This window comes from Pseudoliparis swirei, chromosome 9 (assembly GCF_029220125.1).
Source record: "Pseudoliparis swirei isolate HS2019 ecotype Mariana Trench chromosome 9, NWPU_hadal_v1, whole genome shotgun sequence".
Lineage (NCBI taxonomy): Eukaryota > Metazoa > Chordata > Actinopteri > Perciformes > Liparidae > Pseudoliparis > Pseudoliparis swirei.
In genome coordinates, this window is record NC_079396.1 from 27,284,357 (window position 1) to 27,308,707 (window position 24,351).

At 46.2% G+C, this 24,351-nt stretch overlaps 1 protein-coding gene across 1 annotated transcript in view; it reads right to left on the bottom strand.

The window, feature by feature from the left end:
* Positions 1-18,773, bottom strand: part of LOC130199224 (metabotropic glutamate receptor 7) — a 76,925-nt gene extending 58,152 nt beyond the window's left edge. Inside the window, exon 1 of the mRNA XM_056422530.1 lies at positions 17,967-18,773. Within this exon, the coding sequence (XP_056278505.1) occupies positions 17,967-18,470 (504 nt within the window). The 5' untranslated portion in view covers positions 18,471-18,773. The remainder of the gene's footprint in view (positions 1-17,966) is intronic.
* Positions 18,774-24,351: the final 5,578 nt, after the last annotated feature.

Consider the following 24,351-nt stretch of genomic DNA (forward strand, 5'->3'; position numbering starts at 1 on the left):
CAGGTTTGCCCTGGTCCAGCCCCTTGATATGCTGCTATAGGCTTATAGCTGCCGGGGGACGTTTAGGAGGCACTGAGTACCTATCTCCTCTTTTCTCTCTCCTTAGGGATGAATTTTCATCTCTCAATCACACGTTACTAACTCTGCTTTCTGCCCGGAGTCCTTTTGACTTCACGTCTCATGGGGTCATCGGACCCTATGAGACGACATAGATCCTATCTGCTGATGGATCATCGAGGTCTGGGTCGTGGAATTCCTGCTCCTGACTACGCCACTGTCCTGTTGAGACTCCGCCCACTCCTCCTCCCCACCGCCATCTGCCTGATAGATCGTGGAGGTCTCCATCGTGGAATATGCCTACTATGAACTATTCATACACTCTGTCATATTCATTGAATGTATTTTAACTCTAAATCTGTCCTTCTGTACACATGACATCTATTGTTCTGTCCATCCTGGAGAGGGATCCTCCTCTGTTGCTCTCCTGCAGGTTTCTTCCCTTTTTTTCCCCCTGAAGGGTTATTTGGGAGTTTTTCCTGGTCCGATGTGAGGTTTTGGGGCAGGGATGTCTATGTGTACAGATTGTAAAGCACTCCGAGACAAATTTGTAATTTGTGAAATTGGGCTATACAAATAAACTGAATTGAATTGAATTGAATTGACCGCAGACTGTCCAATCACAGCGTAGCATTGGCACTTTCTCACAGCTGGATCCGTGTGACATCCTGTCTATATCCTTCGTATCCTTGCCTTTTTGAAATCCAAACATACTACCTAACATGTATTCAAGGACTGCAGTTCGTGGCAGCGTGGGCTCCATGGCAACGTTAGGGTGTGTTTTGTGGGGGAAAGGATGCTTCTTCCTCCTAAATTCCTCTTTCCTCGCCAAGGCCAGCCCTCGCATTCACACTCCTACTTCAATGAGGACTTCTCTTGCATAGTGTGTAACCAGTCGGGGTGTTAACCGTGCTTTGCAGCAGCTTTTTTGTTATTTTATTTTCTGCCACATGGACTCACAAACAGACCATTTTTCTGAAAGTCACCCACACCTCTGAACCCGGCTCTGATCGTATCGCTCTTCGTAATCCTTTAGCGAACACGACCTTGCACCGTCTCCTTCTTCTCCGCCCACTTACCCATCTTTTATTCCTTTTTTTTTCTACCCAGTAGTCGATTCCCATCTCGCCTGGCCGCGCCGCGCCCCCGGGCTGCTCCGGCCAGGGTGTGTTTTGAAGTCCTGGTTCTCCACCGACGTGCGGAGAAGCCGAAGCATGACTCACTCACCAGATATTTGACCAGGAGAGCCGAGGCCGAGGCGTGGGAGGAGAGCGTGGACGGCTCTCAAAGAGAACCTGGCTGACCTCGTTTTTTTCCTTCTCTTTTCCCATCTGGGAAACAGACTGCTATTTCAACTCCAAAGAAATAACCGTTTTTCTCCGAAACGCCAAATAGTAGAAGCGTCTGTACCGAGGAGCGGCTCAACGCCACGGCGTTACGGATCTTATCTTTTACAAGCCGACGGAACGCCTTTAAAAGATTCCGCCTCTCGCCACGGTCCTTTTGTACCGAGGCTCGTGTCCCTTCAGCTCTTTTTGTGTGTGTGTCAGTGTCTTTTGTCTGCAGAGAACAAAGCGGCGGCGGCGTCGGCGGCGGCGGAGCGGCCTTGATCATCGCTCGCTCTCGTTCTCCAGATGCGACGAGCGTCACGACTAAGTGTTCTCCAACGTATTCCTCTACATCCACACGGGCTCGCGTTACAGATGGCTCTATTGATTTTGAGGATTTTCTTCTTTTTTTTAAACCACCGGCTGCAAAGTGCACCGGACTCTTACCGCATCCCCTCTTCCTGCCTGAGATAACCTTATTATTATTATTATTATTATTATTATTATTATCATCATTATCATATCTCAGTTAGAAATAACCCGTTACTGAACGACACCATTACGCCTTCGGATAGAGAGGAGAAGAGCGATCTCTTCCTCGCCGCTCAATCCTAAAAACGTTATTCACCACACACACACACACACACACACTGAGTGTAGGTGCATATTGTTGCCCCCCCCCCCCCTCACCCACCTACACCTGCGGCATGCCTGGTCGGACACGTTCATTGTCAGCCGTGCATCGGCAGCACTCTGACCTGCATCCCAATGACTCCTCTCTCCTGTACGATACCTCCCCTCCCCCTCCCCCACCTCTCTCTCTCTGTGTGCAGCTCTCTCTCTCTCTCTCTGTCAGACTCCACAGAGAATCATCACCAGGCCCATTTCTCTCCTAATAGTGCAGACAATGCGGGGCGAGCTTCCCTCGATCTCATCTTCCCCCTCACAAAGAATTTCTTTCGGCGGGTCCATATAATTATGAACTGACATCCTATTCCTTCTGCGAGTGTGTGTGTGTGTGTATGTGTGTGTGTGTGTGTGTGTGTGGATCTCCTCATCGAGACGCGTGTTTACAGCGGCACACTTAAATAGGCAGCTATTTGCACGCCAGGCGTCGCCCGCAGCGCCGCCTCGAGCCTCTCTCCTCCCCCCCCGGGGTTGAGATTACGGTATCACGGCAGCGACACCTGCGATTTTTCGGCGCTGCGCACGCCATATTCTCGTGTCGCGGAAATCTGCCTTCGAGGAGTGCGACTCCTGTGCCGGTTGATGCCGAGAAAGTCTCACGGGCGTCTCCGAAACAGCCGGATAACGGCTGCAATGACGCTTTCGTGCTAGTTCGGAGCCTCAGTGGAATTTATGCTGGGAGATACATCTATAAAAATAAAAAAAGGCCAATAATAATGCAGAAGCCGCTTTCGCGAGAAAGGCAGTTGACATAAAATGGACGAAGGAATAAATGATAAATAAATAAATAAATGGAGGTAACTGTGGAAATGGAGGCGCGTAGGACTACGAGCTGGCGGTGGAATAGAAAGCTGCACATAAAAGCAATTTAAAAAAAAGACAACCTTGAGCGTCGGTTTAGTGAAAAGTCTTCCAGGTCGAGCATCTCACAGTCGAATTAGAAGTTAATTGTCTGGCTGCAGAAGCAGAACCTTCCTCCAAGGCTCCATAAAACCGGCCCTCGCTTTTCACCATCCACCGCCTGAAGCGTTTGATCGGTAGGCGCCGCCCGGTGGGAGCGACCGCCCACGCGGTCTGGGAGTCTCAGTTCGGGGCAGAGAAGGCCCTAACTCTCTCTCTCTCTCTCTCTCTCTGGGGGTCCTCGTGGCAAAAGAACAGTCGGTTCCGTCGGGGGACGGTCGGGAACAGCCGGGCGGCAGCGGGGGGGTCATGTGTGACTCGTGAGGAAATAAAAAAGACGGCGCAGATATACAGGACTGTCTCAGAAAATTAGAATATTGTGATAAAGTTCTTTATTTTCTGTAATGCAATTAAAAAAACAAAAATGTCATGCATTCTGGATTCATTACAAATCAACTGAAATATTGCAAGCCTTTTATTCTTTTAATATTGCTGATTATGGCTTGCAGCTTAAGAAAACTCTAAAATCCTATCTCATAAAATTTTAATATTTCCTCAGACCAAGTAAAAAAAAAAGATTTATAACAGCTGAGTGTTTGTCAAGGCTCAGGAAACCCTTGCAGGTCTTTCGAGTTAATTAGACAATTCAAGTGATTTGTTTAATACCCTACTAGTATACTTTTTCATGATATTCTAATATTTAGAGATAGGATATTTGAGTTTTCTTAAGCTGTAAGCCATAATCAGCAATATTAAAAGAATAAAAGGCTTGCAATATTTCAGTTGATTTGTAATGAATCCAGAATGCATGACATTTTTGTTTTTTTAATTGCATTACAGAAAATAAAGAACTTCATCACAATATTCTAATTTTCTGAGACAGTCCTGTATATATATATACGTTCGAGAACGCACCGCCCCTTTAAGTTGTTAATATCACAACTGCTGCATTTTTTATAATTTCGTGACGCTCGAGGCGAGAACGTGAGAAAAGTAATAAAAAATAAAAAAATCTGTAAATGTCGATGCAGATATTTGCATATTTTTTGCATATTACAATATTTGTACAACTTTCTCCACATGCATTCATAAACACTAAGCTAATGTTTGAGGACTTCAGGGATGTCACTTCCGGTCTCGACGGTCCAGATTGACATATTTCAAACAGTATGAGGTGGATTCAGGGTTCATACATATGATATTCCTTTAATCAATCTGTGTAAATGAACATTTGAATATAACAATTTTGGGCTATAATTTTTTTAAAGGACTTTCCAAGGCCTGGAAATAACCCTTTTCTTTCATTTATTCCATGACTTTTCCAGGTTTTTTCCATGACCGTATACGAGCCCTGCGGATTGCCACGGAAGTCTGTTGGGACATTCGGGATTCCTTTAAAAGGGGATGGCGATCCCCTCTGGAGCCACGGCCGGTCCAAAATATCTCAAAATCTACTCCGTTCAACCTTCGCGGTTCACGGAGAGAGAGAATCCTCGCCATCATGCGATGCAGCTTTATGCTAAGCTACTGGTAGCACTACATTGTTCTGTGTGTACTCTTGAGCAGGGAGGTATAAAGAGAGGTAGACGTTTTATAATTGAAAAGCCTCGAGGAAAACCTGATAGTCTGTCTGAAGAACGTCCTCCCCTCCCCTCCCTCCCCCTCCCCCGGCTCAGTCTGATTATTGACCCGTCTGGATTTGTGACTCGGCCGCAAACAGGCTGCAGTGCACCACCTGAACAGGTACTCCTGTCAGTGACACACACACACACACACACACACACGGTCAGAACAATAAGACAACTGTGCGCTCAGGAGAGGACGAGAAGCTTTTCTTTGTGTTCTCCCTGCGGTGTTACTGGACCACCTGCCAGCTGTGGATCGAGTCCTTCAGAGAGAGACGTGCCGTGTGAACGGACTCATTCTCACCGACAAGTGTCCGGACCGACAGACCGAGAAGATTCGTGTGGGATGTGTTTTTCCCCCTGTTTTTTCTGCCTGTGTGACGCTCTCATCTCACATAACTTCCACTGAAGAGAGACAAGGTGTCAGAGGGCTGCACGCCGACATGCTTTTCAGAGCCAGAGATCAGGGATGCGCAACAAATGGCGGATTGGACAATTACGCTCCGGACAAGCCGACCGGGTGAAACGGGAAGGAGCCCGAACCGTCACACACACACACACACACTGAAGGCTTATCTTTATACTCAACAAGAGCAATACCCCAAATAAAAAAAAGACAAAGTACTTTACAAATGAGTTATAGTCAAGTATAGCGAGAGTCAAATTTATTATTGAAGCTAAACCTATAAACACAATAGCAGAAACATATTACTGCATATATATGATTAACAGATTGTAATCACACACACAAACACACACACACTGTCCTGTTAATATCAAAGGTCCTGCTAATGTCGGTTTGTATTCATATCAAATGTCTCCCTAAATCACAAACACACACACACTCATGCTAATAACAAATGGCCTGCTAATATCAGTGTGTATTTATATCAAATGTCTCCCTAAATCACAAACACACACACACACACTCATGCTAATAACAAAGGTCCTGCTAATGTCGGTTTGTATTCATATCAAATGTCTCCCTAAATCACGAAGACACACACACACACACGCCATGTGGAAAGCGACTACTCAAAGCCACTTGCACTGTGAGCAACAGAGTGGGTGAATGTAAGTGGCTGGTGTTTATTTATTGCTTAATGTTATGTTCATTAGAGCACATTCGAAGACCGCGACATCGCTGTGGCTGTCCCTCCAAAGAAGAAGAAGAAAAAGAAAAAAGGGTGTGATCTGTTTCCAACTGTGCACAGGAACTGGAAAATTGCTGGAGCAGTGAGAGCGTAGAATTACTGCCACCCGAAGTCACACACACACACACACACACACACACACACACACACACACACACACACACACACACTGTATTACTGAGGAGGACATTTCCTTGAAGTGCATTCATGCGCTCGAGGCTTCAGAACTTCCCCAAACGTAACCATCTCCACGAGAAGCCTGAGTCAAACAGTAACACTAACAGTCAGCTGTGAGATGTGAGTCCCCGTAATGACCAATGCAAGAACACACACACACACACACACGTTTTGGTCACTAGCCTTGACTTAAGCTTGATTTATAGTGGTACATTAAGGGGTTATGGCATGTAGCCGCAAAAGGCCTCCGACAACAAATGACAGGGTGGAGCTACAGAGCTGCCATGGGGGTGTAGGGGGGCAGGTGGGGCGGTGGGGGCGGTAACCTGCATAGACAGCTGATTAAAATCACCCAAATGTCCCGCGCTCTCTACGTTGAACGCCTCATTCAAATAAAAGAATTGACTTATTGTCATCGTTGATTTCTTGAGTGAGTGTGTGACTTTACTTTCTGATTGGACAACCTGGATGGTAACAAACGTCATATGCAGCTCACCAAATAAATGTGTTAGCTCGGCTTTTCTTCTGTAGGAAGCCGCCATGTCAGGTCAAGACGAGCGTCGTCCCGGCTCCTTCTGGGCTGGATTTTTTTTTTTTTTAATGACTAAATGTACTGAATTTTATAAGTAACACAAGTCACATAATTTGTAAAAAAATAACCCAATAAACCAAAAAATGAATCCAAATAGCAGCATTAAAAATGAATTGAGTTGGTCCTTAAAGTGACGCATGTGTGAATAGAGTCCGTGTAATAGAAGTCCATTCACCACATGCGAACAACGAGAGCCGAATGCACAGCAGGAGGTAATGTCTGTGTGTATTATCACCAAGAAATATCAATAAAAACACACGCCGTGTGTTTTATGAGCCCAGCACATAACAGAATCACTCAATCTCAGAGAGGTAATGTTCACCCCTCCCCCGCCGCGAGGGAGCCACCCCCTCGTTTCATTATTGTCTTTTGTTCCTGCTCATTTATTCATCGGATATTCTCTCAGTTGTGAGATCGCTTCCTGCAACAATAAGTGCAAGTTGACCACGTCGATCTTTGGAATCGCGGAAGCAACCGATACCCGTGTAAACCGAGCAAGACGGCGGTACCTCCGTCTGGCGTCGCGGGGAACAACCGACGCTAAATTATGAATCAAAGCCTTTTTTTGTCCGGAGGCTAAAAGTGTGGCGGCGCTCCGGTTGACCCCTCCTGTCGGGAGTAAATGTGGCACGACGGGAATTCACCGGAGACTCGTACCTGAAGTGCCTTCTAAGGTGTCGTGGTTTTAACCCTGCGAGGTCGCCCGTAAACGTGAATAATTCAAAGGAATCTTGTCTAGGAATTGATACGAGTCTGCACACGCAGGTATTTCATGAGGTTCTACCATGAAACCGAAACATATGCATCCTTCCAAAGAGTCTCGGAAACCCGGTGGCAGGAGAGTGACGTTGGATCGACCGATGCGACGCGCAGACGGCGTTCCTTTGCCGAAGGCCGCGGTGAATTAACCGGCAAACATCCCCTTTGTTTGCCCTCCGACCTCCAGCCGGAGCAGACAGCCCCTTGCATAATCTACCGGTGATTTACACGCTATCGATCCTCCGGGCCTCGTGGAGGTTCCACATGCCAGTGCTCAAGACACGATGAGGCGGTTAAAAAACGCTCCATCCTTCCCGCTCGTCAATTGTAGTTTAAGGAACCCATTTTGAAAAGAAAGCGCTTCACCAATTTGCAAAAACGTCAACGGTGATTGAGGTCACCCCCCCCCCCCCCGCCCTTCACCCAAAAAGAAAATCAATGCAGCTGTCACGCCAAGGCGTTAAGAGACCGCTTGAAATCCCGCGGGATTTGCATCTGAAAACCGTTAGCAGCGCCACATACGTGTGTTCAAACAGATCTAACAAACAAAGACAACACACAATCTCCAGGGCAACACAGACAAAAGGAAATTGTATCTTATTTAGAACGCCAAAGTTCCACACATTGAGAAATTCCAACAGGTATTTTAGCATAACTGCCCCGAAGGCCCCTATGCTGCACTCTAATAATTTAATCTCCCTTTAAAAAAAGGTCTGCGCCGTGCCGGCTGATGTAACGGTTATATATATATTACCGTGTTGTTAGCTGATGCCCCCTCAGGCCCCGCTGTAATAACACCACTGAAGGACAAGAAATTAATCTATCTCACAGTTTGTTGTGTGTACGCACACCGGGCCCCACGACATGCCTGACATCAGTACACACACACACACACACACAAATAAACCCATATGTTAAATTGACCCTAATTTAAATGGACACCTTCTCTTACGTGCAACGGTAAGTAAAGGTTTGGCATAATTTAGCCAAATAAGCTTCAAAATGTTATTCACGTCATCATAGCAATATATAAAATACTAAATATTAGCTTGACTAGTCTTATAGACCAGTATATGCATTATGAGAACTATATGCATTTGTACTTTCTTGTACATTTTGCTTTAATTCTGTTCTTTTATTTATTTATTTAATCAGCTTCAAGAATGTGATTAATTTTGTAGGAGTAATATATAAAATAGTAAATATTAGCTTGAGTAGTTAGATCAGTGAAAGGAATAACAATAGTATAAACCAGTATATGCATTATGAGGACTATATGCAGTTGTACTTTCTTGTACATTTTGCTGTAATTCAGTTCTTTTTTTAAAATGTAACCTTTCAAATGCAGTATTTTTACTAGTAATTAATTTTTTTAGTTGCCGCTTTCAGTGACTTAAAAAGGATATCGATACTTTTTCAATCAATTTCTGCCACGGAGATTTGTGTCTTCGGCCCAAAACGATTGCCGGGAACTGGATTGTGATTGTGAAGCCGACTGCATTAAAAACAATCCCTTTTTCTTTTGAAACAAGAAACAATAAAGAACGGCCGACATTGTAAACCATAAACCATAAACTGTGTGAAATCGACTGCGGTCTGCGTCGCTCGACACCCCCGGAGGCAACCGAGGGAATATATACGCCACAGAAGGAGAGGACCGTTGGGTTTTCTCTTGCTAGAGTTTGCGTGCGGTGACTCCCGGCCTCCTCCTCCTCCTCCTCCTCCTCCTCCGTCTACTTCAGAGCCCTCACACCGGCACGCAGTCCAAACAGGGCCTCGTGCCGCCGCCCTCCGGGGACCGCCAGACCGCCATGTGAACGCTGAACCTCCTGAACAAGTGTATTGTGTTTGAAGTGCATTGCTGCATTGCTCCTTTTGCCTGATTGAGACACTAAATGTGCAGAGCTGGAATATGAATTGATGGAAAGTAATAATGTCACAGTTTTTATTCTGCATCCTAGTTGATTCATCTTATTATATGGCAAATAAACGTAAAAGAAAATCAATATTGGGAGTATTTTAAGACCCTGATCAATATAAAATGTTTGAGGCACAGATATACAATCAAAGGAGAATGGATATTGATCCGGTTTCTCTGGTCATTTGAACAAATACAATGGATTGTTGTTTGTCATGGCGACAGCATGCGGCTGTGTGGCGGGAGTTAGTTAGCGAGGTAGCTTGTCCTTCTCTGCAGGGGACCGTTAGATGCAGCGTTGTCCCGGCAACCGCCACACACAACAATGGCTGTCAGTTTGCCAACATCGGTTGAAAAATAAATAAATGAAAGAATTTGCTTTATTACTTTTATTATCGGCTTTATATCTGGTCATTAATGACATTTACACCAGCCTCAGCTATACTTAGCACATGTTAGCGTGCTAACACACTGAACTACAAAGTCAACTTTATTGTCAATTTTCCATTTGTTGAACATACAGAAAATGTAAAGAATGTCTTTGTCTCTTTTGTCCAACATAAAGTGAATAATAGTGATAAAAGGATAAGCTAATAAAGTGCGAGCATTAACAATATCTCAGAATGCTAACATTTCCCCTTTGAGCGCGTTAGCTTTCTGATGTTAGCATTCTGATGTTAGTATTCTGATGTTAGCATTCTGATATTAGCATTCTGATGTTAGCTTTCTGATGTTAGTATTCTGATGTTAGTATTCTGATGTTAGCATTCTGATGTTAGTATTCTGATATTAGCATTCTGATGTTAGCTTTCTGATGTTAGTATTCTGATGTTAGCATTCTGATGTTAGCATTCTGATGTTAGCATTCTGATATTAGCATTCTGATATTAGCTTTCTGATGTTAGCTTTCTGATGTTAGTATTCTGATGTTAGCATTCTGATGTTAGTATTCTGATATTAGCATTCTGATGTTAGCATTCTGATGTTAGCATTCTGATATTAGCATTCTGATGTTAGTATTCTGATATTAGCATTCTGATGTTAGCATTCTGATGTTCGCATTCTGATCTTATCTTTTTAATATTAGCATTCTGATGTTAGCTTTCTGATGTTAGCATTCTGATGTTAGCATTCTGATGTTAGCTTTCTGATGTTAGCATTCTGATGTTAGCATTCTGATATTAGTATTCTGATGTTAGCATTCTGATATTAGCATTCTGATGTTAGCATTCTGATGTTAGTATTCTGATATTAGCATTCCGATGTTAGCATTCTGATGTTAGCTTTCTGATGTGAGCATTCTGATCTTATCTTTTTAATATTAGCATTCTGATGTTAGCTTTCTGATGTTAGTATTCTGATGTTAGCATTCTGATGTTAGCATTCTGATGTTAGCATTCTGATATTAGCATTCTGATATTAGCATTCTGATGTTAGCTTTCTGATGTTAGTATTCTGATGTTAGCATTCTGATGTTAGTATTCTGATATTAGCATTCTGATGTTAGCATTCTGATGTTAGCATTCTGATATTAGCATTCTGATGTTAGTATTCTGATATTAGCATTCTGATGTTAGCATTCTGATGTTCGCATTCTGATCTTATCTTTTTAATATTAGCATTCTGATGTTAGCTTTCTGATGTTAGCATTCTGATGTTAGCATTCTGATGTTAGCTTTCTGATGTTAGCATTCTGATGTTAGCATTCTGATATTAGTATTCTGATGTTAGCATTCTGATATTAGCATTCTGATGTTAGCATTCTGATGTTAGTATTCTGATATTAGCATTCTGATGTTAGCATTCTGATGCTAGCTTTCTGATGTGAGCATTCTGATCTTATCTTTTTAATATTAGCATTCTGATGTTAGCTTTCTGATGTTAGCATTCTGATGTTAGTATTCTGATATTAGCATTCTGATGTTAGCATTCTGATGTGAGCATTCTGATCTTATCTTTTTAATATTAGCATTCTGATGTGAGCATTCTGATCTTATCTTTTTAATATTAGCATTCTGATGTTAGCATTCTGATGTTAGCATTCTGATGTTAGTATTCTGATATTAGCATTCTGATGTTAGCATTCTGATGTTAGCATTCTGATCTTATCTTTTTAATATTAGCATTCTGATGTTAGCTTTCTGATGTTAGCATTCTGATCTTATCTTTTTAATATTAGCATTCTGATGTTAGCTTTTTAATATTGGCATTCTGATGTTAGCTTTCTGATGTAAGCATTCTGATGTTAGTATTCTGATATTAGCATTCTGATGTTAGCATTCTGATATTAGCATTCTGATGTTAGCATTCTGATTTTAGCATTTAGCTTATAGTCCAGCCTCACAGAGATAAGAGAAGTCTTGTTATCTTCCTGCTTCCTCCCTCTGTTCTTTTAAATGTAACCACTTTTACATAAAGGGAGACAAGTAGATCCACGGGACTAACCTGCAATATAATTTCCAAGGTGCAGTGTGTCGAATAATGAGATAAAAGGGAGAACAAAGCACCCATCCCAAAGCCTAAGAAGAACTACAACAACAACAACAATGAAATCACCCTTTTGAAGAGGAAGACATTCTGGCAGGAGGCCTTTTAACAAATCCACTTAGCTCACTTAGAAGGATTTGAGGAACTGTGAGGAGAGGAACAGATCGTATTTAAAAAGGGCTAATTTCTTATTCATCTATGCAGACATCTTGTGCTCGTCGGAGGGTTTCTACCATTCCCCGTAAGAGGATCGGACGTAATGGGGTTTCCTCTTCTCAGACTGCTTCCGCTCGCCAGATAAAGTCTCAGAGCGCTTATTTCTGTCGCATTTTCCAGTCACGGCGACGCCACATTGTGAAAGGAACGCCGGCGTGACCTCAATGTGCGCAGCGCTGAGCTTTTCTTTAAAAACAGGTTGCCGCCTCATCCCGTCTCTCCGCCTCCAACGCGCCGGGAGGAAAATGAGGGTAATAATCTGACCGGGAGAGTCGAGCCGACGCCGGTGCGTGAATGACGGATGGCGCCTCGTTAAAGATACCGCCGAAAAACAGCGGCGGCTCCGAGCGAGAGCGCAGCCTGGAAAACACGTCCGAAGACGAGTGAAGAATGGCGCGAGGGTGTGTGTCGCGGCTGCGTGTTTGCATTGAAAAACATTTATTCATATAGCTCGTCGTTATGTCGCTGAATAGTAAAGCGCCCTTCCCCAAAATGGTCTGGAGGGGGGTAGTGGAGACCTAAATATGAGGAGCGCATGATTTCTCATACACCCCCCCCCCACCCCCCGCTGACCTGATGACCTCGTGTCAGCCGCAATGACAACTTGTTTGACACTGGAATATTCTATTCATTCTATTAATATTGCATCAGTTACTCACACTCCTTTGTGTGTGTGTGTGTGTGTGTGAATGTGTGTGTGTGTGTGTGTGTGTGTGTGTGTGTGTGTGTGAATGTGTGTGTGTGTGTGTGTGTGTGTGTGTGTGTGTGTGTGTGTGTGTGTGTGTGTGTGTGAATGTACGCCTGCTTCACTGAACATGAAAGCTCCCGACCTCCCTCTCACGACACTGTTCCTCCACTAAGAGGGCCAAGAGGTTGGGAATATGGAAAAGGGAAACTTTTTTTCATGCTCTGAAAGCAATTCCTGCTCCTGACTACGCCACTGTCCTGTTGAGACTCCGCCCACTGTTGAGACTCCGCCCACTCCTCCTCCCCACCGCCATCTGCCTGATGGATCGTGGAGGTCTCCATCGTGGAATATGCCTACTATGAACTATTCATTCACTCTGTCATATTCATTGAATGTATTTTAACTCTAATCTGTCCTTCTGGTCACATGACATCTATTGTTCTGTCCATCCTGGAGAGGGATCCTCCTCTGTTCTCCTGAAGGTTTCTTCCTTTTTTTCCCCCTGAAGGGTTATTTGGGAGTTTTTCCTGGTCCGATGTGAGGTTTTGGGGCAGGGATGTCTATGTGTACAGATTGTAAAGCACTCCGAGACAAATTTGTAATTTGTGAAATTGGGCTATACAAATAAACTGAATTGAATTGAATTGAATTAAAGCGTTAAAAGTAATGACAATTTAAAAATCGCTTCACTTCACACACTCACCTGCATGTTTTTTTTATTTATAGCGCACCACGAGTCACCGACCGGCGAGTGGCCGACGTGAGAGAGCAGGTGAGATTGACCTATCCTTAAGTACTTATTGATCGTTTGCATCCTCGTTTCTATTAGCGCACGCTTAGAAGAACACAAGAAGGTTTCATGTCCATTAGTGCGAAGGACGAGGAGACAAAACAACAACAAGAGTATCAAGTAGTCAATGACAAAGGGGGTATTTCTCAAAGTGAAGAAGGCCGCCCGTATAGCCTGTTAGCTTAGCCACGCTAGCTCACACACACACACACACACACTGGACTGTCGACAATGTATTCAGAGGAATTATAATGTTCATTAAAAGTTCCTTTAATCGTCTCTATTTCTACCATTTATGTTGAATTGTTATTCATGATGACACATCGATCATTTAATATTTAAAAAAAGAGGTTTGTCGGACATTTTTTGTTCCAATAAAAGTCTTTTATTTTGAAGGCAAATGTTTTTGGTTGTTTTTGAGGAAGTGGGGCTTTTCTTCTGGAGAGTATTTTGTTTTTCACATTTATTTTTTGGGTGTTTCGCATCTCGCCACCAATTCGTGTGGACCGTCTTCTCGGTAACCATTGGCAACGGGGTACAGGTGCGTCGCCGTGTCCCCGGTTGTTGTTGTTGTTCCTCGTTTTGTGTATCAGATCAACATCGACGTTGCTTTGTGAATATTCATCCGATGGTGAAGACGACGGCTTCAGGTTTATTACCTTTGAGCACAGAAAGCTTTTGAATTGAGTTAAACCCTCAGAGCCTCTCAGCCATCCCTCTCTCTCTCCCTCTCTCTCTCGCTCTATCTCTCGCTCGCTCTATCACTCTCTCTCTCGCTCGCTCTATCTCTCTCTCTCTCTCGCTCTCTCTCTCGCTCGCTCTATCTCGCTCTCTCGCTCGCTCTATCTTTCTCTCTCGCTCCCTCTATCTCTCTCTCTCTTTCGCTCTCTCGCTGTATCTCTCTCGCTCCCTCTATATCTCTCTCTCGCTTTCGCTCTCTCGCTTTCGCTCTCTCGCTTTCGCTCTCTCTTTCGCTCTATCTCTCTCGCTCCCTCTATATCTCTCGCTTCGCTCTCTCGCTCTATCTTTCTTTCTCGCTCGCTTTCTCTCTCTCTCGCTTTCTCTCTCTTTCTCTTTCTTGCTCTTTCTTGCTCTCTCTCTCTCTCGCTCGCTCGCTCTATCTTTCTCTCTCGCTCCCTCTATCTCTCTAGCTCGCTTTCGCTCTCTCTTTCGCTCTCTCGCTCTATCTCTCTCTCTCGCTCCCTCTATATCTCTCGCTCCCTCTATATCTCTAGCTCGCTTTCGCTCTCTCTCACACGCTCTCTCTCGCTCTCCCCCCCTCTCTCCCCCCATCTCCCTCTCTCTCCCCCCCCCCCCTCTCTCTCTATTTGCCGCCTACAGGCCGATCTAACAAACCGCTCACGTGCAAAACACTAAAATCTGAAGCGACGCGTTGAAAAGCGTAACAAGAAAATTATGAAGGTCGGGATTTTTAAATATTTTAATCACGCTTCGTGAACCAAGGCGAGAAAAGTGGAATCACGGCCTCAGCGATCCGCCGATACACACACACACTCATGCACACACACACACTCACGCACACGCACACACACACACTCATGCACACACACACACTCACGCACACACACACACACACGTGTCATGAAATTAAATTGCGCCTCACACCCGGAACGAAAAGCCAATTATCAACTGATGGAGAGAAGAGTCAAACCCACTGGTGTGGATCATTAAATATCCAGGAGACACTTGTGTTGGCCGTGGTAATGGAGCCCTTTGTGTGCATGTATAAGAACACATGTGTGTGTGTGTGTCCGATCATATGCTGCACAATTGACATCCCATAATGAGAACACAGCTCGGGACGCGACGAATTGACCCGCGCCGCGTCGACGTGGAAACGGCATCTCGGTGTTTGGGGAGAAAAAGACGGAATTAACCTTTGAGTCACTTTGAGAGCTCGTTACGCAACACACACACACAGGCACACAGACACACACGCACACACACACGTGCACGCGAGTAGACACACACACACACACTGCCTTCGCATTCCCTCGGTGTCTATCTTTACCACAGTCGGCTGAATAGATCACACCGCGAGGCTTCAATCTCCTTCAAATCAATCACGGTGATGATTCGAAGGGGGGGGGGAAGGAGAGATAAAAGAGCGAGTGAAGCCTGTCAGAGCGGTGAGAGCAGAGGACGTCAATGCCTCACTTAGACAGCTAGGACTTAGGAAAGGAGGGAAGGGGGCAAAGTGTTTCTGTAAATATCACCTATGGGTTCAAATAAAAGAGCCGTTGGTCCGAGGGGGGGCGGGGCTTATGATGGTGAACACGACATCATAGCTTCATGGTGACAATGCAAAATCAATATTTATCTGATTGATTTTTTTTTTATCATCCCTCTCCCCCCCCCCCCCCCATTCCTGCATGCGACATCGTATATAGCTTCTCATTTTCAAAGACACAGCGTGAGATAAAAACATCTTAGCGCGCGAATGAGCCTCACCATGGCAACGGTATTGATCAACCCCTCCACGGGAGAGAGAGAGAGAGAGAGGGCAAACAACAACAATCCCTCGGGGCGATCGCGCAGCATCAAGTGGTGAGCGGCTCCTCGTGCTGCGATGTTAATGACGTCGACAATCACCACTCAGGGGGGGGGGTTGCTATGGTTATGGGACGCATTAAGCAATTCAAAATCTTAGAGGAAGACTACCTGCTCATGAAAGTTAACAGGTGTGACGTGGAGCTTCCAGAACCGGTCCAGACGTGATGGACCGGTCCACGACGTCGTGGCTGCTCAGCAGAACCCGTGAGGCGGGGGAGGGGAGCGTCTCGATTCTGTTGAGTATTGATGACACGACATCGTTGTCAATTCATCATCGTCGTCCTTTTATTATTATTATTATTATTATTATTATTGTTATCGGCACTTTCATCTCCGGTACCGTAAAGTGCTGCAGGGATGATGGGTTTGAACCGGGTTTCACCTTTTGCCTCTCTCTCACCCTTTATCTCTCTCTCTCTCTCTCATTCCCCTCATGCAGACATCTTTATGAAGCTTGTGTGAAACAAAGAAGGAATAAAGGAAGTCTCAGAATCTTTAAGTTCAACACACGGCGTGCGCCGCGGCTCTCGGCGTCACCGCGGGGTTCCTGACGCGGCGATGAAAGATTAATATGTTGAGTGAACGAGAATCAAGAGAACATAGAGGTCTAAAAGGTGTTGTGAAGGTTCTCTGTGGAACCAGATAAGGTACCTTAAAGAACCATGTTTTGAAGGTTCTTTGAGGAACCAGAAATGGTGCCTTTAAGAACCAGAAATGGTTCTTCTGTGGCCTCACTCTGAAGAACCATGTTCGGTTCCAGGTGGCACCTCCATGTCTCTGTGTGCACGATGAAGGGACCGTCGGTTCTAAATGCCGGCCGACGGGGCGGAGAGAGAACCCCTGGAGAGGAGGATGCTGTGAAGGAGAAGACTGTTGCATGTGTGTGTGTGGGGGGGGGAGGGGCTAAAAGCGTGTAAAGTGCTCTGATCGTCTCCCAGTGAGACGGAGATACTTTACAGCCTTCTTTCTTTTTGTGGTCTAATTGAAGTGAAACAAAAACATGGAGTTACAACCTGAGACCACCGCAAAATAAATCACCGACGGCAACGTGGCGCTCGGGCCTCGAACCCTCCAGAGGCGCGTCGGCACGGCGACGTCCACTCGCTGCTTTTCTACTTATGAGATATGTTGCAATACGGAGATGCGTTTTAAATAATTAATCTGATGTACTGGTGCCCTGCTGCTCCCCCCCCTCCCCCTCCCCTCAGTTTCCACTGCAGCACCAGCAGCGGGTGGAAAAGAAACACACACACACACACACACACACAAAGTGGATTCTGGGAATCGGAGACATGTTCGCAATTGCAAAGCTACAAGTCATTTTTTTAAAATTAGTGCTGCGGATTACATTTATTCACTCGCTGCCATGAGAGCTCAATTAGGGAGCAAAAGAGTCCGAGACAAGCTCATTTCAAAGAAGGGGGGGTGGGGTTGGGGGGGGGGCACCCCCCCTTGTTGATACAGAAGCCATCATCAACTCCTCCATATCAAATCAATCAGGGCTCTCGGCTCCACAACGGAGGATGAAAAAAGCCCCGCAGCCTCTCATCATATATATTAAAATCATCATCACGTGCATGAAGCAGGCCGTTATTCTCAAGTGTGGGTGGGTGTGAAGGGGGGGGGGGAGGTTGGGGTGTGATCACGTCAGGCTGTCAGTGCCCACTCATCCAGACTCCGGATTGAGACCGGAACAGACGGGAGCTGTTCTCTCAGCACTGACAGGGACATGCAACAGCACTCTCAGCTGTCTCATCCACAGTGTGTAATGGGGGGCGGGGCGACGACCCCCCTTCAAATATTCACTTTCATTCCGTTGTTGATTGGAGATGAGGAGAGGAGAGGTCTAGATGGATGTTATAGTCACAACATGCACCGAATTCGAACAATAAAACAAAAATAAATCAACAATTAACTTATTTCTTATTTTTTTTAAAGGGACAACAACCAAAAACACCGTCTTCTCTTTTTTTGTTGGAGCACCGCAAAGAGTCGCGCGCGCTCACACACTTGCCTGGAAGAGGCGCAGGATGTTGGCCACCATGATGGACACGGAGCTCGCGGAGGCTCCCACGACCCCCACCACCTTCTCGGGCTTCACGAACACCGGCGCCTCCCCGTTCGTGCAGCGCACGTCGGACGTGTCCTTCGTGATCAGGGCCTGCACGAACGTTAACGACTGCTCCAGCGCGTACGTGTCCCGGGAGCACGTGTCCAGCACCCGCGCGCCCAGCGTGATGTTGGGCAGCAGCTGCTCGTCCAGGTTGATCTGGTCCAGCGCGAACATCATGGCCTCCAGCCGCTGGATGCCGTTCTCCTTCTTCAGGTCCCCGCACGGCGCGCCGTCCGCCCCCCGGGAGTGCACCGGGAACAGCCCGCCGAGGGTCAGCAGGCCCTCCGTGCGTATCGAGTGCGGCGCGTAAATCTCCTGAGGCAGCGCGAAATCCACCACGGTGCGCGCGAGCCAAAACGCTCTCCACACGGCGCCGAGCGTCACGCGCGAACCGGGACGAGCCATGGTCAACTTTCTATATGATTTGAAGAGGAGGAGGAGGACGGGGAGTCTGAGAATCCGCAGGAAGATGAAGAGAGACACCGAAGAGGGCGCGGAAGTTGTGTTGTTGGTGTTGTTGTTGTTTAGTTCTTTTTTTTGTTCCTCTCCTTTTATAAAAAATGAGCCCCGTGTCGAGATTCAACAAGCGGGGCCGGAGGAGGAGCACCGAGCCGCGGTGCAGGAGGAGCACCGAGCCGCGGCGGAGGAGGAGGAGGAGGAGGAGGGCGCCCGGCGCCTGGCTGCCGGCAGAGAGCGGCGCAGCTTGTTGAATCGCGAGGTTCTCCTCACCGGGAATCCGCTTCACCCCCCCTCCCGCTCCCCTCTCCCCACCCCCTCTCGGATGAGAGGCTGTATACATCCATCAGGCTCTTTGGGTAGAGGAGGAGGAGGAGGAAGAAGAAGAAAAAGAAGAAGAAAAAGAAAAACTAAACCAAAATCACCATCGCGAACAGAGAGAATCACGACGAGCCGAGCCGGTCCGGTTGAGTCCGGTTGGGTCCGGAGAAGCACCGCGGAGCCGCGGAGGATCTCCACGGCGCGCAGGGAAAAAAGAAGAAGAAAAAAACCAAATGGCACGCAGTGAAAAGGGGGGAACGCGTTCTCTCTCTCTCTCTCTCTCTCCCTCTCTCTACCTCTCTCTCCCTCTCCCTCTCTCCCTCCCTCTCTCCCTCTCTCTCTCTCTCTCTCTCTCCCTCTCTCTCTCCCTCTCTCTCTCTCTCTCTCTCTCTCTCTCTCCCTCTCTCTCTCCCTCCCTCTCTCAGAGATACTCAGACGTCAGGGCCGGCAGAAGTGGGTGACATTCTTCCTCGTCTCGGACGAACTCCGCGGGAGCGCAAAGGGAGGGGGGAGACGGGGGGGGGCTCCTCGGTCCGCTGTGGCGTCTGTCTCCCAGGGGTGCATATCGTCATCTCCACGGCGGGAAAAAAAGGAAGAAGAAGAAATAAAAAAATAATAAAAAGAAGATATAGAGGAACAGCAGTGCGCCGCAATAAGAGACCAAACGGCGCTAATTAAAAGCCGCGTCTCTCTCTCTCTCTCTTTCTCTCTCTCTCTCCGTCGATGTCCGCTCGCGCATTTTTATCCAAAATGAATGAGTCACAGCGAGGGGAGTGTGCGTGTGTGTGTGGGGGGGGGGTGGGGGGGGAGTTCAATGTGTAGGTGACGTCACTCGCAAAAAAAACAATTAAAATAAAAAAAATAAAAAGAGTATCGCGTCACTTCGTGGCGAAAAGGTTGTCAGGAAGTTGTGTTCAGAGGAGAAGGTGAAGTGAGTGTCTCTCTCTCTCTCATCCCTCCTATATTACCATCAAACACGCGCGTGCAAAAGTGAGAGAAGTGCCATTTTTTTTTGATCTTCCGGAAATAGTTTGGGATTCATGACGTGGTGCACCTTTTAAAAAAGGAGGGAGGGAGGAGGAAGGGATGAGAGAGGAGGGAGGGAGGGCACTACACGTTTGGAGGGGTCCAGGCTGGTCTCCCAGGCAACCCTCCTTCAGGAGACACTCCTGATTCATCCTGTGCATGCACCCACAAACACACACGCGCACACACACACACACGCGCGCACACACACACACACATTGGCAGACAGACTGGTGAGAACGAACCACACCTTTTTAAGGAGCGAGGAAGACTTCACATAACTGTCATCACCAACATGCTTCATTGCACAGATGGTGTTTTTATTTATTTATTGATTACAAAACGAACAGATGATCACCATTGATCATTATTGATCATTATTAATCACCATTGATCATTATTGATCACCATTGATCAGTGTGCTCTGCAGCTCTAGGACCTGTGGCATTCATAAATAAAGAAGCGGCATCTTTACAAGTGGTCAGGAACGAAGAAAAAACCTGTGAAAACCATAAATGTATTATTAATAAACATCCGTTGTGCTTCGCCGTGTGACTCCCCTTCTCTGAACATGCTCCCTCCATTTGGTTCTGTTCCAATTAAAAGATTAGAAAAGGCGACGTGGCTCCAATTGAAACATGTCCTATTGACACTCCGGGCTCCCAGGGACACATTTATAATTAATTATGCCGTATGGAGTATTAATTCCCGCCTAATTCTGCCAATTAATGGTATTTATTTCCTTTAGCCTTCCACGATTTTGCAGGAATATCTTACGTTTTTTCGGGGATTCATGTCCAGCGCCGCAAAGTCAAGGCCAGAATTCATGAACTGCAGCACAAAACAAAAACAAAAATATATATATATATACATATATTTATAAAGGACAGTCTGTGGGGCGATGAGGAGAGAAGTGAGGGAGCAGATGGGTTCTGACACAGACGACGACCTGAGAGACCACCTGGAGCAGGACTCCTGGAGCCGGACTCACACACACACACACACACACACACACACACACACGCACACACGTCTCTGTCCGCTCCTTTTCAAACTACGGAGAATCGGAGGAACAGTAAAAACCTCAAAAGTCGACATGAGGAGACACCGTCTCCTTTGGGGGGGCACAAGGTGGTCCGTCCCTCAAATTAATTAATCAACCCCCCCGAGACCTTCCTGGTTCTCAGACCCGAATAAAGAGGAAGCAACTCGGGTGTGTGTGTGTGTGGGGGGGGGGGGGGGGGATTTGTTCCTAAGGCATGTAGTTCCCTGGTTTTGGAGTTGTGCAAATTGTGCGAGCGGGGTCGAGGTGTTAATGTCGGGCCATGTTAGATTAGCCAACACATAGGTTACCGAGCTGCCAAGAGATGGGGGGGGGGGGGGGGGCACCACCCCGTGTCTCATTTGGCACCATCTGCTTTGGAATAATAAAATCCCGGCTATCTACACCTCCTCTTCATCATCGTTGAGCAGAATCCACAAGGAGGAGGGGGGTGGGGATATTGTAATTCTACCGGCGGGCGCCGTACGGGGAGACAAGTGTGTACCTCTGCTGGCTGTTTATGCCACAAGACACACACACAAAGCAGGTGCACAGCGGCGACGCTCTCCCTCGTGATCGTGATCCATCCGTCAGATCTCCTCATCACGTCTCCGTGAAGTTTGCCGCCGAGAACTCGTGAAAATGCGAAAGACGAGACAGATGTGGCACGAGTGGAATGCGTGACTGCAGGGAAGGTGGGCGGGGCTTAGTCGTCGCGTGTACGACAACGCGTATATGTCCCTGTAAACGGCCTCGATGGGCCCTCGGGCCCACCTCCCGCCCAGAGGCCTCCCCGGAGCCTTCCGGAGGCCTTGTTAGTGTGACTGGACCCGTTTGTGTTGATAGGTGTGGCGTCACGGTCCGCTGGACGCCGTGCGCTAAGTGGGTGCAGCTGTGTTCGTTATCCGGGAGGGACTTCAGCCGGCAGATGTGATCGTGGTGGCGAGCGTCCGGTAATTATCCGACCCCTCTCAGGGAACCCGAGCGAATGCTTTTAGCGAGAGTGTCGTCGCGGAGAGGCTTCATCCACGGTCCCTGTGACTGAGTCACAGCAACACTGTGAGTGAGTGTGTGTGTGTGTGGGGGGGGGGGGAGGGACTTACAGGTGACCTGGGGTACCTGTCAGGCCCATTAACCTAAAAACCTAAATAAACCAATGTGAAAATAGTGTATCAGCTCCAATAAATAACTAAAACCGAAGAACTATAGAGAAGTAAAGGCTAACTAGAACTATAGAGAAGTAAAGGCTAACTAGAACCATAGAGAAGTAAAGGCTAACTAGAACCATAGAGAAGTAAAGGCTAACTAGAACCATAGAGAAGTAAAGGCTAACTAGAACTATAGAGAAGTAAAGGCTAACTAGAACTATAGAGAAGTAAAAGCTAACTAGAACTATAGAGAAGTAAAGGCTAACTAGAACCATAGAGAAGTAAAGGCTAACTAGAACTATAGAGAAGTAAAGGCGAACTAGAACCATAGAGAAGTAAAGGCTAACTAGAACCATAGAGAAGTAAAGGCTAACTAGAACCATAGAGAAGTAAAGGCTAACTAGAACCATGGAGAAGTAAAGGCTAACTAGAGCCGTAGAGAAGTAAAGGCTAACTAGAACTATAGAGAAGTAAAGGCTAACTAGAACCATAGAGAAGTAAAGGCTAACTAGAACCATGGAGAAGTAAAGGCTAACTAGAGCCGTAGAGAAGTAAAGGCTAACTAGAACCATAGAGAAGTAAAGGCTAACTAGAACTATGGAGAAGTAAAGGCTAACTAGAACCATGGAGAAGTAAAGGCTAACTAGAACTATAGAGAAGTAAAGACTAACTAGATCTATAGAGAAGTAAAGGCTAACTAGAACCATGGAGAAGTAAAGGCTAACTAGAACCATGGAGAAGTAAAGGCTAACTAGAGCCGTAGAGAAGTAAAGGCTAACTAGATCTATAGAGAAGTAAAGGCTAACTATAACTATAGAGAAGTAATGGCTAACTAGAACCATAGAGAAGTAAAGGCTAACTAGAACTATAGAGAAGTAAAGGCTAACTAGAACCGTAGAGAAGTAAAGGCTAACTAGAACCGTAGAGAAGTAAAGGCTAACTAGAACCATAGAGAAGTAAAGGCTAACTAGAACTATAGAGAAGTAAAGGCTAACTAGAACCATAGAGAAGTAAAGGCTAACTAGAACCATAGAGAAGTAAAGGCTAACTAGAACTATAGAGAAGTAAAAGCTAACTAGAACTATAGAGAAGTAAAGGCTAACTAGAACCATAGAGAAGTAAAGGCTAACTAGAACTATAGAGAAGTAAAGGCTAACTAGAACTATAGAGAAGTAAAGGCAAACTAGAACCATAGAGAAGTAAAGGCTAACTAGAACTATAGAGAAGTAAAGGCTAACTAGAACCATAGAGAAGTAAAGGCTAACTAGAACCATAGAGAAGTAAAGGCTAACTAGAACCATGGAGAAGTAAAGGCTAACTAGAGCCGTAGAGAAGTAAAGGCTAACTAGAACTATAGAGAAGTAAAGGCTAACTAGAAGATTCAAGATTCAAGATTCAAGATGTTTTATTTGTCACATACACACACAGGGTGTGTAGTGAAATGAAAGTGGCAATGCTCAGCAGGAATGTGCAAGGGCAACAAGTACACACTATTTACAATAAAAAACAACACAATATTTACAGTAAGTGTGTGTGTGTGTGTGTGTGTGTGTGTGTGTGCCTAAGAGGGGCAGTTGTGTGTGTCTATGTGTGGGTCCTGGTGAGGTCGGAGTTCACAGTCCTGATGGCCTGAGGAAAGAAACTCCGTCTCAGTCTCTCTGTTCTTGCAGCGTGACTACGGAGGCGCCTGCCTGACCGCAGCAGCTGAAACAGTCTGTTGTTGGGGTGGTGAGGATCCTTCATGATCCTGCCGGCTCTGGTTCTGCACCTCCTGGTGTACAAGTCCTGCAGGGTGGGGAGTGTAGTTTCAATAGTGCGTTCAGCCGAACGCACTACTCTCTGCAGAGCCTTCCTGTCCTGAGCGGAGCAGTTGCCAAACCAGGCTGTGATGCTTCCTGTCAGGACGCTCTCTACAGCTCCAGAGTAGAAGGACTGAAGGATCCTCTGGGAAACTTTAAATTTCCTCAGCTGCCTGAGGTGGTAGAGGCGCTGCCTTGCCTTTCTCACCAGAGTGTCTGTGTTTGTTGACCATGTCAGATCCTCGGTGATGTGGACTCCCAGGTATTTATACCCGCTCACCCTCTCCACAGTAGTCCCGTTAATCCCCAGTGGTGAGTACGTCCTCTGTTGTTGTACCCTCCTAAAGTCCACAATCAGCTCCTTAGTTTTGGTGACATTCATGATGAGGCTGTTGTCCTGGCACCAGAGTGACAGATCAGCAACTTCCTCCAGGTAGGCCTTCTCGCGTTGTCGGAGATCAGGCCCACCACCACTGTGTCATCCGCAAACTTGA